The sequence below is a fragment of the Phalaenopsis equestris genome, unplaced genomic scaffold (genome assembly GCF_001263595.1).
Source record: "Phalaenopsis equestris unplaced genomic scaffold, ASM126359v1 Scaffold000378, whole genome shotgun sequence".
NCBI lineage: Eukaryota > Viridiplantae > Streptophyta > Magnoliopsida > Asparagales > Orchidaceae > Phalaenopsis > Phalaenopsis equestris.
Window position 1 is genome coordinate 655,174 of NW_018164820.1, and position 18,748 is coordinate 673,921.

Sequence of the window (18,748 nt, forward strand, 5' to 3'; positions counted from 1 at the left end):
CGTGGAACCCACCAAGAATGACCTGACACCATACATTAAAAAAATAAGATACACACCTGACATCTCACATAACAATGAATATCAAGTTTGCTAAAAAAAATTATTAAAATTACAATTAAAAATATGATAATATTCATTTTAAAATACAGACGATGTCTACGTCGTCCTCTAAGGATACCATCAAACCCCGATCACTATCAGGAGTGGAATTTGTCGAACTATCCGCTCACCAAAAGAAGTCACACTTCCTCGTGATGCCCGCGAGCACTTGTAGAACTGTCTCCGCGTGACGTCAGTAGGGAAGTCTGTAGTCTGCAGTGACAGAGCACTCATCGGGAGATCCCTAAAATCCTGATTCAAAAGACAATCCATCAGACCTTATAAAACAGGGGTTCTTGGCTTTATTTAGCTCACTTAATATCAAGCTCATGTGTGTCACATATGCATATCACAAAAAAAGTCATCCAGAAGTACCTCAAAAACCACACCATTAAAAAGAAAAGAGGAATTTGATTACCTTTATCAGGATTTCACATGTGACACTAACCAACAACGACTAACAGACTATCCAGAAGTTGTTGTGTCGGCATATCACACAACATGACTCATTTTTTTTCCACACTCCAAACGTTATTTAAATTATGTTGTGTAATGAGGGGTTTCTTTTGTTAAACATTTCATTCTACTACTAACATACACCCATAATCCCCAACACAACAAACAACCACACACACACCCTAAACCCAACACAGCCACTGCACTCACATAGAACCACACAAATAGCACAACACAACACACATCCTAAACCCAACCACATAGCACATGCCCTAAAGCCAAAATAGCACATAGCACACACACAACCCAAACACATCCACCACCCAACCAAACCCCACATAACACACAAGCATACACATATCCACAGTCATAACACAGAGCACATACCCACAACCCCCAACATAACACAACCACACACACACCCTAAACCCAACACAACCATCACCCAACCATGCCCTACACAAACAACCTAACACAACACAAACCACCTAAGGCTAACCACACACATCCACACACACACTCTCAGCCAAATACATCAGAATTATATTTTATACATGTAAATTCTAGGCCTACAACAAAATACAACTACTATATATAGCCACACACACACCCACGACCAAATACAACTGCCATATAGATGCCCACAAACCACACACAACCACAACTCAAGGCCAACACAACACATAACAAACACACAACCCCAACACAAACACCTTCTAAACATGACCCACACAACACTAAACCACACACACACACACATAGCCACAACACACATAACACACAACTACAATCTTAACACAACACACAACCACACACACACCTTAAACCCAATACAACCACCACCCAACCAAGCCTCACACAAACAACATAACACAACACAGAGCACCCAAACCCAACCACACACACCCTCACAACCAAATACATTATAATTGTATGCTAGACAAGTAAATTTTAAGCCGGCAGTCAAATACAACCACACACACACAACCAAATACAACCACCATATAGATGCCCACAAACCCACACAATCACCACCCAGGGAAACCATAACAACCCAATAACACAGATAACCAATCACAAAGGAGAATAACACAAAGCCACAAGGTACAACCTCATTTACCCCAATTTACTTTCACCAATTCTCCAAATTATCCAAAAATCAAAAAATCTCGCAATGAAAACCATTTCATTGAAAAACAACATAGAAATGACCATTCCATCGAAAAGTCTCCACAAATTGCATATGGAAATTCATTCCATCGAACTTAATTATATAGCACAATAACCAGAGATTGGAGGGTGGAGGGAGGAGGAAGGGGTGAAAGACACTGCTAATAGTCATCGAGGAGACAGATCAATAGAAGGGCACGAGAGTAATTAGTGAAGTTAAGTATGTGGGCCGTGGGATCAATCGAGGGGATGCATTTAATAAACAAATTGAAACGACAATTCCAAATAAAAAGACCATTTATATGAAATAACCACCCCTTGGATGTTTCCAAAACAACAAACACATTAATGCTGCGCCTACAACATCCTCGGCTGGGCATATCCGAATCAATCGCAATTCGCGAAACATCTTACTCGAATATCCTCCGGAAAACAGCGCTGCTGGGCATATCCGAATCTATCGCAATTCGCAAACCTTCGCAGTCCGCTGACTCCAATTCTCTTTCAACTCATGTAAAACCCCGGCCCTCAACTTCAGCCCTTTATCCATCTCTTCAGATCTCTTCATCACCATGGCGGTGTCAACGCCAACAACCTCCTCATTCTCCTCTCTCCCCCACTCTTCCTACCTCCTCCCTCGCACTCCCTCTTGTTTCTTACCTTTTCCACCTAAAGCTCTCCATTTCCGCTACCATTTATCCTCTCTGTCCTCTGAGCCGCTATCATTATCCTCATCAGCATCTTCATCTTCTTCGCCGCTCTGCCGCGTCTCCACTGCTCCCCTCGAGCAAGCCTCCGCTCCCGGCTTTGACTTCGAGGAGGAAATCGCTCGCCTGCACTCTCTAAGCTTGCATCTCCGCAAGGCCAATACCCTCCGCGACAAGCTACGAGTGCTCGACGCTGAAGATAGGGTTAGGGATTTCTTCGGTTCGGGACAGGATTTGTCTTCGCTGGATATGAAAGACGAGTTCCTTATCAAATGCCTCGTTTCCGCCGGACAGGAGCACGTTCTTGGCTCGGAGCTGCATCGTGGTCGCGGTGGTGTAGGGCATCATGGCTTGAGAAAGGCATTTTTTATGCTGGCGGATATGATTGAGAGGTGGAATTTGGATGGAGTTGGAGTTGAGGTTGAGGATGATGGTATTAGGAGCGGTGGAATGAGAAAGCCATTGGAGAAGCTGCTGAAGACTTTGAATGATGTTGAAGAGTTTTATGACTGTGTTGGTGGGATTATCGGGTGATTAATCTTGATTCGTTATTGTTTTACATCTTTGTTTGCATACTATACATTGTTGGGTGAGATGTGAATAAGTTGCAGAAATTGATTCGAGAGATCTGGAACAAAACTTAGAATAGAAGTACATAAAATAAGAAAATAAAGAAAACATGAGATTTACCGTGTAAAACCCCAAGAATGAAAAAAGACTATGGATCAACATCACACCAAGAAATCCACCTTAAAGAAAATGAAAAAAATCATATAAATTACACCACACTTAAGCATTTCCTCACTCAAACACTTCAGGGTATTTCTTCTCTCATTTACACTAGAGAAAACTTGAAATCCAACACACTCTCGTCGACAGTGATCACACAATATGTAAGAACTCCTGAAGTCAGTTACGGGTTCCACGCATCGCGATATGGCGTTGCGACACTCCAATGAGTGCTAAGGTGCTTCATTAGAGGCACTACGATGGCACACTCTCGGGTTCTGAACATAGGTTGGGTGTTGCGGGGCTTTCTTTTGGGCTATGGGGCGTTAGGCACAGAAATTTTTTTTGGGGGCGCAGCCCCAAAACCCAATACAGGGAACATTGCCCCTACTCCCCAAAAAACTCATCAAAACTTGATCTTTGAAATCGAGGGCTCTGAGTGAACAATTAATTAACTCAATCATGCTCCACATAATAAACATAAATTGGGATTTAGAAATGAGATGGAAATAGGTGAAGGTTGAAGTTTTTGAGAGTTAAAAAACTAAAAAGATTGGCGTGACGTCTTTATGCATAAGTGAACATAATAAAATAGAACTATAGCCACGATAAATGATTAGAATGGCAATAAATAAAACCTGAAAAAAAATATAAAATGCTAATGCTAGATCTCTCTTAAATATGTTAAATATGATGCACTTATTACTATTATTATGTTATTGGAAACTTTCGTGACAAAGCACATGTTTGATGGAGCTGGGATTTGAAACCTTAGTAACAACCTTTAAGATCTTTATCAACTAATATAACTGGTAGCTGCAATATATATATATATCTATTCATGTATTTATTTAGGGAAATTTACATACATACCACACAATTCTTATATATTTATATATCTAACACCCAAAGTTCGGTATTTACACTTTTAACTTTTTGGTGTCATTAACATATGTATGAAAAGGTGTATTTCACCTTTAAAAAGTTGGTGATTGTGGTATCTTTGATGCAATGTTAATGATTTGAGTGTTATGCATGTAAATATGAAACTTTAGGTGTTAGATATGTAAATACATAAGAGTTGCGCGGTATGCATGTAAATATCTTATTTATTTATTACAAGGAGGATGGTGGCATAACATATCCTGATATGGCTTAGGAGGGAGTGTGCCCTTATCTTGGTTGGTCCTTCTATGAAAATCTTGTTTAATTGACACCATCATTCATAGTTCAGAATTTCCTATCCCATTCATTTTGTATATAACGATTGGAAAACGGTAATTAAACTGTGAAATACCTTCATTTTTTAAGAGAAAAGTGGGTCAGGCTTTTCCTTTATATGTTTGGCACATTCATTGATATCAAAGTTGTATGAAATTAAGTAAGAAAGATATTTTTTGAGAACCAGTAAGTACACCCCCTGTTGTAACTCAGTGCTAATCACCAAATCTTCCAAGGAAGGCATATGTTATTGCTCTAGTAACAAGGCAACCATTTTAAAGGGCCATTTAATTGAAGTAGCTGAAGAGTAGAAGCTGTTTTGAAATCTTACTTTGAAATATCTTTTATTATAGAGAAGGCCTCATACCCTTCTTTATTACTTTGAAATATCTTTTATTATAGAAATTAAAAGGAAATATCCATTTTCCTCTTAATTTCTATGATTAATCTTTGTCATTCAAGTGATTGTTTGGATATTTAAGCTCATATAGTCTCAGGGGCTCTTTGTAGACAAAACATTTTAGGATGCCTGGTTATGTATTGGAATGGAAAAAAATAATGTACCTTCCAGGTTTTGTTGCTAGTCTAATTTTCAGAAGATTTATAAATGTATTTTTATAGTTTTCATTACTGAAATCGCCAATGCAATGCTTGTGAATTTTCTTATGCTGAAATCAGTTTTCAATATATTTATTTTTTCCTAGCTTTGCCTTTAGAATCATAAGAATTGTTGCAGAAAGCATTTCATTGCTCTTTAGCATGTGATATTGCTGTCTCCTTCTATAGATGTAGTATTTACTTGGTGTATTTTTGAAGAGAGTTTGTCCATCTAAATTTAAATGCAAAAAAAAAGGCTAAAAAAATTTTAACTGTTAAAGATATTTTTAAAAGAAGCCTAAATATGTAACTTTTGACTCAAATGGCCATTTACATAAAACATTCACAATGTTAGAGGACAACCCTTTACTCAGATCACAAAACTGGCATTCCTACTACTAGCTTCAGCATCAGGTGGACCATTTAAGGATTTGTTTGGATAGCTGTAACTGTGAAGCTGCTGTAAAAAAATTGTTGTTTAGTAATAACAAATTTTTTTTTTAAATTAGACCATAATTTTTTGGAAACCAACACATTTAGCCCGCTCAGGTTGCAAAATGAAACTTTTCTTCGTAATTTTTTGAAAATACATACAAAACGTAATTTTGCCAAATACTATAAAGTGCGGTGCGCAATGCATTGCTATCCCAAATGCACCCTAAGCTGATATTGGCATGAATATACTCCCTCCATAGACATGCACACATACACACAACAACAACGATAACATCAATGAATTTTAATATACATTTATTATTGGCATGTATACCTAATATGTTTATATGATCACAGGTATAAACATTCGGTGGTTCGACACCTGCTAGCAAATTTAATAGTATTTTCAATTATAAGTAAACATAGACATGCAAACTTTGTCATGTTTTGAAACTTTTGATTTGGTAACATTTTTCTAATCCATCCATCTAGTTATCTTTTCTAAATTCAAGCCGGATACCTTTGAAGAATTCTAAAGTGTCTGCATGGGCATGACATATTTTTAAAAGAACTGACACTTAACAAATTCTTATTTCGTATTACATCTTGTTGTTTTCTGTTATTGCATCTAAAGTTGTTGAAAGGTTGTGACTTCATCTTCGTTTGGCTAGCTATAGATGGTATTTTTTCCAATCTATATTTTATTGTCTATTTTGTAGATGGGTCTTTCCTTATCTCTAGCCCTTGATGGATGCTATTAGAACAAAGCAATCAAATATCTGATAATTTTATATTTTCCATTTAAATTCGGCAACAATTTTTCTTCTTATAGGGAAAAAATAGTATTATTTAGTGTTCATTGTGAACTTTCTGATGCAATTTATTATGTCAGATATCAGGTACTGGTATTAGAGCTTCTTTTACCTCTAACATCAAAAGAGAAATCTAATTGGTTTTCTCGCCTGAATCTTTCTCTCAAATGTCAACTCCAAGAATTTCATTTTCCTTCTGGAGTTAATCTCTTGGAGAATGCTGAATATGCATCTCAAGCAGTTTTCTGGGGATTAGAGGTAACTCAATAGAATCTCACTTGCTTAAATTTGGCGTGGCACCTGCTTTAAATAAATGTACACACATTTTTTAGGGGCATTAACATACATAGCACACATTCTTATTGTAAAAATCTTAAGAAGAGTCTAGAGGAAATCCGAGCAGATCCTCAAATATTTGGTCGGGACAACTTAGGAAGATCTTAATTGGTTTATTCCTTTCCTATTCTATGTTATTTTATTTTTTATTTTAGAATTTTTTTTTTCCTAATTTCGGTTAGATATATTTGGGTAGTTTGTAAATTAGGAGTGGTTGTTGTCCCTATATAGATGTACCATACATGTGAATAATTTGAATTAAGAGAATTATTCATCTCCAAATCTGTTTTTTACATGGTATCAGTGCCTGGAACAAACCCTAACTTTCGACAGCCACCGGAATCTCCTCCTTCCTGCAGGCCACTATTCCTTGCAGGCTTCCTCCCAAGCGTTCATCCTTGCAAGCTGCTCCTCCCTGCCGGCCCCAACCAACTTCTCCCTGCAAGAGGTTTGTCTCCAATGAATGCTTGTTGCTTCTTTGTTAAAAGCCTCCTATGTCTTTGCAGCAGCTGTAACACCTCTTCCTGTAGCAACTGCAACTGCGCCTCTTCTTGCAGCAGCAGCAATAATGCCTCTGCTTGCAGCAGTAACAACAACGCCTCTTTCTGCAGCAACAACGTCTCTTCTTGCAGTAGCCGCAACAACGCCTCTCCCTGCAACAGCAATAACTACTCTTTTTATAGCAGCAATAACAAATTCTCCTCCCTACAACCACCTATCTTCCTGCAGGTCCAGCACCGGAACTTCTCCCCTCAGTAGGCTTTTCGCTCAAGCTTCTCCCTACAACAGACTGATACGACCCAACTTCAAAATTGGCACTCTTTTCCAAAAAAATTAGGGCAAACACAATATTTCTTCAATAAATCAAATAACTCAACAATTGAACAAATATAAATGCTTACAATTCGAGAGGTAGACGATCTCTCCCAATTTCTACAATTCAAGAGGCAGGAAATCTCTCCCAAACCCTAGACCTAAGCCTCACACTTAATCTCATGCATAAACCTAACCCTAAACATAATAAGCTTATTTATGCTCAACAACAATAATAATAAAAAATTAACTTGTCCTTAGGCATACAAAAGACGAACTTGCCCTTAGAATAGGCCTAGATGTAAAACAGGCCCTTTGCTCGAGCTTCTCCCTACAACCGTCACTGCTTGAATTCTCTCTGTAGGCCGCAAACTCCTTGCAGTCCCTTCCGGTTCCTATTTCTTCTCTTGCCTGCCGCAAGAAATTCTTTCCTTGCTATTTCCTATTTGCAGGAACAGTGGATTCCACCTTATAGCCATGTGCCTTCTTGCCTTCTATCGACAACCCATCAACTCCTTCCAGAGCAAGTAGAGTAGCTGGTGGTAGCAGTCAATCGACAATCGTAGATAGCTTTTTTCGTGCAAGCAGACCTCTCCGACTTTCTAGGAGTTCCTCTACTCCTATGACAAGAAGCAGCTAGGAATCCTGCAACTTATAGTTGTCAGGATTCTTCCGACCCTAAATATGCATAGGGTTTATACCAAGTACATAATGAAGACATCTAATTCTACCCCAGAGCCTACTAGCTTGATGATATACCAAGATATCATATCCTCCTATTTTGTTAACAATGGAAGATTTCAATCTTCGATAATATATTCAGATGATTTGATCACATGAATTGGGGCATTTGTGCTCGCATCAATTATCAAGAGATCATCATCCCCAAATTTGCTAGAATTGTCGATGGATCTCACTCCAGGATTTTTGGGAAAGGAAATGTTGCAGTCTCCAAAGATATTCAATTTTCTTCAGTGCTATATGTTCCTCAAATAGATTACAACTTACTTTCAATTAACAAGTTCACTCATGACCTGAATTGTGTTACTAAATTCTATTTTAACTTTTGTGAATTTCAGGTGATAGATTTTGGATAAGTGATTGACAATGTTGAAATGCATTAAGGCTTATACCTACTAAAGGAAAGTCTCTCTAAACACGCAAATAATGCCATCTCCATTTTTTGTTGAGTCCATGCCTATCAAAAATCATGTCTTATCGTGATGACATTGTCGTATGGGTCATCTCAATTTCATTTATGTTGTTAAGATGTATCTTTATTTATTTATCAATAAAAAAATCTAGTTTCTATCAAGATGGGACTTATCAATTTATAAAACACACTAGAAATAGCTTTTCTCTGACCTAGTACAAACCCTCACACTCTTTTACCATTATCCATAATGATATTTGGGGATCTTTAAAGGTGAAAACTCTAAATGGGGCTTGATGGTTTATCTTATTTATTAAATATCATACTAGAACCACTTCTGTATTCCTAATGAAGGAGAAATCTGAAACATCCCTAATCTTCTATGACATGATTCAAACTCAATTCCAATGCAAAATTCACATCCTCAAAACATATAATACAAATGAATATTTCAACTCTATACTTATGTCTTATCTTCAAAAAAAAAAAAGAAGGAATCATCCATGATTTCATGTGTTAATACCTCACAACAAAATGAGATAACTGAGATACAAAACATACATCTCCTTAAGGTATCCTACTCAATTACGATGTCCCATCAAGTTCCTAAATATTTTTTGTGGAAAACATTTCTCTTACTGCAACGTACCTTATTAATCGAATGCCTAGTCGGGTACTTAATTTCAAAACACATTTCATGTTTTGATTGTTACTTATTTCCACATTAGAGCTTTCTATTCTACTATCCCACTTCAAATCTTTGGGTTCGTTCCTTTATTCATGACCATTCTCACGATTACACAAAACTTGATCCTAAGTCTATCAATTGTATTTTTCTTGGGCATGCTATCAACAAAAATTGGTATAAGTGCTATTCTCATGTTACTAGAAAATATTATAATTCCATGAATGTCACTTTTTTTTAAAATCAACCATACTATCCCAAATTTGATGTTCAGGGGGAGTGCAAATGAACATCAATTTGCTCCCCCTGAACATCAAATTTGGGATGCACTTGATGATACCTAGTTGAGGATGCCCAACCAACCTTACCTGAAGTTCAGAACAAAGAACTTCGTGTACATAAGGAGGCAAAAAAATTTTGAGTAGGTGGAAGACAATTTGCAAGAATAAAACAACTCAAACCAAAACCCAAGTCTGCATTCATCTGAAATTTTGAGTAAGGAGTCTAGTACTTATGAGTTATCCTCTTTCTTTTATGATGCTGGTAATTAGGAAAGTTGCATTATTTATCCAATTCAGGACTATGTAGCTTATGGGAAGCTATTCTAATCCTACAAAGCTTTTGCTTATAAACTTGATAGTATGCAGATTCCTGAATCCATTTATGAACATCTTGGAAATTCAAAATGGAGGAAAGGATTTGAATAAGAGATTCGCGCAGTAATGCATAATGATACATAGATTTTTACTAAACTTCCTCAGGATAAAAAGTCGGTTGAGTGCAAATGGGTGTTCAATATCAAATACAAAACTGATGAGAGTATTGATAGATTCAAAGCCAAACTTATAAAATGTTTCACTCAAGCCCATGAGATCGACTATCAAGTGACCTTCAGACCACTTGCCAAACTTAACACTACCAGAATTCTCATTTTAGTATTAGTTAACAAGGAATGTAGACTACATCAACTTGACATAAAAATGCTCTGTTGAATGAGATCTAGAAGAAGAAGTGTATATAGAGATAACACCAGAATTTACGAATTAATCCAACAACCACTAGTATGCAAACTCAGAAAGTCTCTCCATGAGCTTAAGTAATCACTAAGAGCGTGATTTGAGATGTTTTCTAAAATTTTGGGATCTAATGTGTATTCTCAAAGTCAAGTTGATCAAACTATGTTTGTAAAATACACTCAAAGAGGTAAGATTGCTTCACTGATGATATATGTGGATGATAGGATTCTTACTGGTGATCATGAAAGGGATATTCTCAAGGTCAAAGAAGTACTTGCCATGGAGTTTGAAATCGAGGATCTATGAACAATGAGATATTTTCTAGGTATGGAGGTAGCAAGGTCCAAGAAAGACATCATTATATCATATAGAAAATGCATCTTAGATATATAAAGGAGATAGGGATGATTTGCTGTTAGCCTGTGGATACTTTAATGTATCCCAACTAGAGCCAAAGAGGAGAGAAGAAAGTATCTCTGTGGATAAGGGAATATATGAAATTTTAGTAGGAAAATTCATCTACCTGTCACATATGAGGCCATATATTGCATACTCTGTGGTATTATTAGTCAACACATGAATGATTCCAATAAAGAGCACTTGGAGATGGTGTATAGAATTTTGAAGTTTCTCAAGAAGACTCATGATTATAGATTATTTTTTGAGCAAACTAGGAAAATAGATGTGGAAGTTTACATTGATGCTAGTTGGGCTAGGGAACTCACTGACAGAATGTTCATCAAATGTTACTGCACCTATGTATGGAGAATTTTGTTGACATGAAAAAGTAAGGCTCCATCGGTTGTTTCTAAAAGCAGTGCAGAATCAAAATATATGGCACTCGCCTTGAGAATCTATGAATAGATCTAGATTCAAAAAAATGTTAAGGGAATCAGGTTGTACCTCCAGTAGGCTTATATAAATGTTTTGTGACAGTCAATCAACTATCAATATTGCCAAGAATCTTGTGCATCATGATATGACCAATCATATTGAAGTTGATAGACACTTCATCTTTGGAAAGGTTAACGAGGGAATTATACAGCTAAAGCTACATCCAAACACACCAACAAGTTGTTGTTGTCTTCACCAAAGCTCTTCTTTTAAGCACATTCTCAGAGTTTAATACCAAGTTTGGTCTCTACAACATCTAAGGCCTAGCTTGAGGGGGAGTGTAAAAATCCGAGAAGCATTTGTAGGAAATTTGAGAAGATCCTGTAAGATTTGATTGGGACTATTTGAGAAACTTTTGATTAGTTTATTCCCTTTTTATTCTATGTTATTCTACTTTTTATTTCAGAATTATTTCCTTAACTTATGTTAGGTATATTTAATAAGTTTGTAAAATAGGAGGGATTGTTTTTCCTATATATATGTATATACATACCATACATGTGAATAATATGAATTAAGAGAATTTTTACCTCTCCAAACCTGTTTTTTACACTAATGTATTTACATATCTCACACCTAAACTTTTATATTTACACACGTAACATTCAAAGCTTTAATATCACATAAAAAATGACACTATTACCACTTTTAAAAAGTGAAATACGCCTTTTTCATGCTTGTTTTAAAGCACTAAAGTGCTATGTATGTGAGTATGAAAGTTTAGGTGTGAAATATGTAAATACATAAGTATTGTGTGCTATGCATGTAAATTTCCTTTCCCACTTTTATTTATCTTTGAGATGTGACAGAAGGTTCGAACATATTAGGGCTTGCCAAAGCTAGGTGAAATTTATCCTCTTGGTGGTGCTGGGGATCGGCTTGGTGTGGTTGACCCTATCACTGGTGAATGTTTACCTGCTGCATTGCTTCCATACTGTGGAAGGACTTTATTGGAAGGCTTAATAAGGGATCTTCAGGTAATTAAGTACTCGGTCTACATCTTTTCTTCTAACAAACTAATAGGGGCAGTTATATACATACCACACAATTCTTATGTATTTACAAATCTAACACCTAAACTTCTATATTTACATAAATAGCATCCAAATCTTTGATATCACATAAAAAATAGCACCTTTATTTATTTTTTAAAACTGAAAATACACGTCTTTAGACATGTAAATACAAAAGAATTGCATGCTATGTAAATAAAATTTTCTTATCTATATGCCACATCAGCATATTTTTTCACTAGTGCTGAACTTTAAAATGAGTTCGATTCCTTTTAGCAGCTATTCTTTTGCTTCTTATGGTATGCACAAATAAAGTGTTGTACTTATAAACACTTTTAAGGTGTTTATTGTCTTTATATAGAAAATCTTGTTTTTGATTGGTAAGCATCTCCTGTGTTACAAAATATACATGTATTGTGGGTTTTGCTCTTGTTGTTTGACCGGCTTAATATATCCAATCTGACTGCAGTTGGATTATATTTTCAAAGATGTACTTCTGAAAATATTATAGTTTTATCCTTTTCTTATGCAGTGCAAATTTTTTATTGAAAATAACTTTGCTACTAATGCCTTTATTTGTTTTGGGAAAAAAATTTTAACTTTTGGCATATAGTGGCTGGATGGAAGGACATAATTATGAAATACACATGCATAGAGGCATTGGAAAGAGAGGTTATGTGATCCCTTTTTTTGATAACTGGTTGCACATGCATCCATGAAGCTTGTTTTTAACCTCTTCATTATTTGTTACATGGAAGCTGTATCGGCTATGATTTGGTTTTTTGGGTAAGGATTATGCATCTTCTTATAGATTTTTAGTGATTGCTTATTTCTTTGGTTTTATCGAGCTGAAATTGTTATCCTATATTCCAGTTCCCTTTGTTTTGGGCCTTTCCATTCCTTTTTTTTTCCATCAATTTACACTTATAGATATATTATGAAATATTTTAATATAGACATTGATTAAATAATGGTTTGATTATTATGATGTTTTCTTAAAATATTCCAATATAATAGTAATTTTTGGGTAAGGAAGTCAAAATAGGCCATGAACCATTTATAGGGGCCATTTTTTGTTCCAAACTATCTATTATGTCTAATTTACTCCATTAAATCATCAAATGTGATACAAAATAATCCTTTGAATTTTTAAATTTGATCCAAAATAATAATCCAACATAGGGACTAATTTGGATCATATTTGAGAAATCAAGGGATTAAATTGAACGTATTAGAAAAGGGATTAAAATGATCCCATACAAATAGTGGGACTGTTTTGACCTTTTCTCTTTAAATTAAAATGAATTTTTTTATGTTAGTGTAATTATCGCCATTGATTCAAAAAGCTCGGTGTAGATAACCTTAATTTAATACTAGAAGATGCTTATGAAAAAAATACATGAAAATCATGTTTTGAAAATGTTCTTGTAGTTTGGTGGTTTATAAGATTGGCCACCAAATGGATGCTTGAGGCATTCGTAACTTCTTGTTAATGAATTGGCAATGATCAATCTCCACTTTTTATATGAAAAAGAGAAACTTTTTGCTGTTATGAGTATAGTATATGTATTTTTTTTATTATACATTGCTGTATCTTTCTAGGATATTGTTTTATGGTTGCATTTAATTGTTCTTTTTGAAAATTCAATCTTATTCCTTCTGACAGACCACTATTTTTGCTGTAGTTGACCTATTCTTGTCAACCCCTTCTGACTATAGATACTGAAAATTCCTCTCGAAGAGATTTTATTTGTAGTATAATTCCAAATATAAAGTTTTACAGGATTATATTTGTATCAGTGCTGAAAATGTTATGGAACTTAATTGCGATGAGAAGGCCGCAGGTTGAGGTATTAAATATTTATCACACAAAATTATCTGATATCAGATAATCTGTTTATCACCAAATGTTGATGTCTTTTATATGTAGTGTTCTTTGAGAACGCTGTATGTATGTATTAAGTATCTACCATATTTTGTTAAAAGAAACTTTTGTCCAGCCACTGACACTTTTAGGACGCTTTTGTTTTAAGGGCATTGGTTGGGAGCATAGCTTTCAATATCTTATTTAGCAATATCTGAGCAGTCTCTCAAGTCACATTGTTATATAGGCTGTGGAAGGGTGGGGGAAAAATTACATAAATATGGTGTCATCCTTGATGTTTAACATCACTCTAGTTCAAGGTGCACATATTTTTATTTTTTTAGTATTTTCTTCGTCTCCTTTACGCCACTGCTGTGATTCTCGAGTCTAAATTAGTCAAGAATATAAAATGCTTGCAATATGATGGTCAGCTTGAAAGCCAAACTTGAAGCGAATTTTTGTTTCTTTTATTATTTTTTAATCTAGAGTTTGTATGAGTATGTCTAGAATTTTGTTTTGCATGAAAGGTAATTTGTATGATCTCCCATGTACCACTTAATGCGGTTATCCAAGTTTACCATTGTCGAGAAACTAAAATATTTGCATTGTGATGTTCAATATAAAAATTGAGCCTCATTAGAGTTTATTTTCTTTTATTATTTTGAACTTGGGGTTTATGTGTGCATCTTTAGAATTTTACTTTTTATGAAAGTTTGATTTATGGTTGGTTCCCTATCCTATTATTTCCTTGAAGATCTCCTTTGTTTTGGGTTCTAAAAGAATTCCTATGATTTAGGCCCTTTGTAAGTCTCCTATAAGTCTTTGTTTCAGATGCTCTTTAGTCGTATGTTTTTTCCAGTGCTGTTCACCTTCAAAGTTATGTTCGGCTTCTCTATTTCAGCTTATATGGTGCTACTGGTGACATTCTTGTCTCTTGGTTTTGTTACTCTATGAATGATCAAATCCTCTATTATGTTGCAAAATTTTTTCAAGATTTTAGAAATCAAGGGATTGACACAAGGAGTCATTCATCCTTCATCCTTTTTTTTTTTTTGAGAAGATAAAATTTTTATGTTATTTGTGGAAGGCCCAGTGAAATAGATAAAGCCTTATCAATTATAAGGAAATTATTGAATGGTATAACAAGTTAAACCAGCATACTAACAATGGTATGAATGGATGTTGTACAACTGCAACTAATATGATGTAGTACACTTAACTAGATAGACTTAAAAACATTGTTACAAGATTCACTTCTAGTATTAACTCCATCCTTCTTTAAGTAGATAATATTATTTTATATTAGCCATTAATATTTCATGCTCGTGTTTTTTCATTATTCCGTGAACTTAATGGTTGTATTTGGCTATTGCCCCATAAAAAAAAAATGGATTGCAAGCTTTTATGGGAGGTAGTTGATGTTGAAGTTTTGAATTTCTCTTGTTAATTCTTTGCTTATTCCACCTTTCTCATCTTCCCCATTTTCGTGAGCCACCATCTCTATTCCTTCAAAGATGTTGCCCTCCCGTCCTCCTCCACCCTCTCTCAGTCTGCAACATTTTCTCTCCCACTCTATGGCTCTATCTTCCTCAACTGTATGTCTATCTCTAGTTTGGTTCTCCTTTTTCTCCTTCTATTCTCGTATTTCCTCCAAAATTTAACACCATCAAAACCGCTTCTATTTTCATTGTTTAGAGTTGGAAAATATATCAAATCTTTGCGATCCACATCATCGTCCAAGATGTGCAAATCTCAATTTAGTGTCAGGATAAAATTATTACTTGAATGTGCAATTCTTTTTGTTTTTGGAATTTGCTTTCTTGATCAAGCGTGACTTGAGAGGTTTCATGTGAGAACACCTTTTTGAAAAGTGCAAGTCTTGCATTTTTGTGATTTCTTTTCTTTATTTTTTTCTTTTTTTTTTCCCTCTTTCATCTTTTTTATGTTTTATTTATTAATGTAGAATAATGCTTATGTTTGGTTAAATTTGCTAGAATATGGGATTTTGCTAAGTGGCAAGCTTCAAAATTTGTATGAAACTTTATTGATCCTTGCTCTCTTCATCAATATCTAACAGAAGATCATTGGGATTTCATTTGATTTGATTTCCATCTTCATCGAACTTCTAAAGTTGTTTATAAGTGTTTTATATAAAAATTTGTCCTTCAAATGTTTAATGGCAATTGCATGGTTTTGTGCCTTTCATGCTAACTTTGTATTAAAAGTTAAAGAATCTGAGACGTTCTGTATCACCACTCTTTTAAGCTGTATTTATTTTGTTTTATGCTGTTACATTTATATTTACCTCATGTAACTTAGGGTGCATTTGGGGCAGTGGTACGGTATAGTACCGCACTTTATTGTGTTTGGCAAAACCTAATTTTGCTTGTTTTTTCAAAAAGTTGCTGTGGAAAGCTGCGTGCCAACCTTTCCCAAGTTCAATAAAGATGTTGGATAGAAAGAAGCTATTTGCTGCTATTCCATCTATTTGTGCATCAAGTCCGAAGAAGATCTCAATCTATAATAAAGAAATGATAGTAGCTTGTTATTTTATAGGCTTTCTCATATTCAGTCAGAATAGTTTAGGTCAGACTTTCAAAGTTACTCTCGACGTTGCAACCTGACCTAGCTAAGTGTGGTGGCTGCTAGAAAGACGCAGTTTGACTTTTTGAAGAAAAAAATATAATATCCCCTATAGTTATTTGAACAATAGCTTCTTTTGTAGCAGTTCACAGTTGTTTTTTTAAACAGCTGCAGTCGTCCCAAGCAGACCCTTAGACATTCAATTGATATCACAATGTTATACTATAAAAACCCATTTTAATGACTTAGCTTTTTTCTACACGAAGCATTGAATTTTTTTTTTCCGAGTTATATTTTGTTCATGAATCTACAAAGTTAGACAAATTTTCATGTCTCTCAATATTAACCTCTGCTACTTTTATGAAATTCTTACTCTTATTTCACATCTCCAGGCTAGAGAATTTCTTCACTTCAAAGTTTTTGGTAAGCAGTGTATAACTCCAGTTGCTATCATGACAAGTTCAGTAAAGAACAATCATGAGCATATTTTGTCGCTTCTTGAGAAACATGGATGGTTTGGGAGGGGCCGGCAGAAATTTAACCTTTTTGAACAGGTAGTAAATTATTCGAGAAAAGTGTGAAAATGATTACCCAATTTTTTGTAAGGGATTATTTTAGTCACAAAGTTTATAAAAGCGTCAATTTAGTCCCAAGATGCCATTAATATGGTTTAAAATAGTCCACATAAAGACTATTTTAGCCCACATTAAAAAAGATTGAGAACTAATTTGACACTTTTATAGTGTGGGACTAAAATGACTCCATATAATAGTAAAGGACTATTTTGACACTTTACACTAATTCTTCAGTTGAAAATAGCTTTTTTCAGTATTACATATTTTTTCTTTTTGAGTAGTCATGCTTTTAGATATTAATTATCTTATTATTTTCTTTGGCCCTTGTAGCCGTTGGTGCCAGTTGTTGCTACTGAAGATGGCCAATGGCTGATTAACGAACCTCTCTCCCTAGTCTGCAAACCAGGCGGTCATGGTGCAATATGGAAACTTGCGTATGATAAAGGCATATTTCAATGGTTCTACAGTCATGGAAGAAAAGGTGCAACCGTACGACAAGTCAGGTTATCTATACAATGTTGCTATTATCCTGAGTGTAGCTGTGCCTTGTGAATATCGGTGTGGTTTTCTTGAATATGAGATTTTACTTTGTTTTTTTGCAGTAATGTTGTTGCTGCAACTGATGTAACCCTCTTGGCCTTGGCAGGAGTTGGGCTGAGGCATGAAAAGGTATGTAGAACTCATAATTTAGTCAAATATTCGTAGCAGTCTGCTAGTGTGCTGTGTGACAATGCACTCCACACCACTCGTGAAAATTATTCGGCAATTGCTACTGGGCTTTATTCCTGTTCCACCCGATCATATATTTGCTCTTTCATGAAAATTATCTATTAATGATTTCTCTACTGAACTGCATCGGAATTTGATGTCATGTATCAGGTTCCCAAGAAGGTTAATCCTATAGCTGGCCTAATATTTCCCAATATTGTTTTTGAAGTGTGGTTTTATTTTATGTCCTTGGACAGATTGGGTTGTTTTAGGCGTGAAATGATTAAAAGCTTTTTTAATTTGTATTATATGTACATTTTGCTTGCCATTATAGTACAATTAAGATTTTCTCTTTTTTAGCCTCAGAAGATAAATTGATCCCTTTTCTGTCTCGTGTTTGAGTATTTTAGATTTACGTTTACCATGTGAAAGAATAGAACAAGACATAAGGATTTTAGAGTTAATATTTGACATTCAAATATTTAAGTGCTTAAAGATTGTTATGTGATGAAAAAATATGGATACTTAAATGCAAATTTTATAAAATAGCAGCTCGGCTAGCTATGGTGAGTGTCTTAGAGCTGTGTAAATAAAAAGTTACTAGTAATGAAGCACAACATGGTAGAAATAAGAATGCTAAGATGAATCTGTGAAAAAATTAGATTGATAGATTGATAAAATACTATATCTGAGATATGGTTAAAATTTTAGAATTTGTAGGACAGAATGAATTTATGATTTAAAATTTGGCTGGTTATGATTTAACAATTATCTTCCATATTTTCAGAAGACTAATTGACACATGCATGTAATAGACTCAAGTATATTATATCTATTTTGTTGAAGAGTAGAGATATATGACAATATAAACCTCTTAGTTAA

General features: G+C 34.9%; 1 protein-coding gene across 2 annotated transcripts in view; it reads left to right on the top strand.

The window, feature by feature from the left end:
• The first annotated feature begins 2,085 nt into the window (after positions 1–2,085).
• Positions 2,086–18,748, top strand: part of LOC110026546 (UTP--glucose-1-phosphate uridylyltransferase 3, chloroplastic) — an 85,220-nt gene continuing 68,557 nt past the window's right edge. The window contains exons 1-6 of one of the 2 annotated variants that reach the window (XM_020727520.1): positions 2,086–2,962; positions 6,307–6,484; positions 11,951–12,100; positions 16,976–17,137; positions 17,489–17,661; positions 17,761–17,827. In XM_020727520.1, coding sequence (XP_020583179.1) covers positions 2,298–2,962; positions 6,307–6,484; positions 11,951–12,100; positions 16,976–17,137; positions 17,489–17,661; positions 17,761–17,827 — 1,395 coding nt within the window. In that variant the 5' untranslated portion in view covers positions 2,086–2,297. The remainder of the gene's footprint in view (positions 2,963–6,306; positions 6,485–11,950; positions 12,101–16,975; positions 17,138–17,488; positions 17,662–17,760; positions 17,828–18,748) is intronic. The other variant, XM_020727519.1, reaches the window with a different exon arrangement.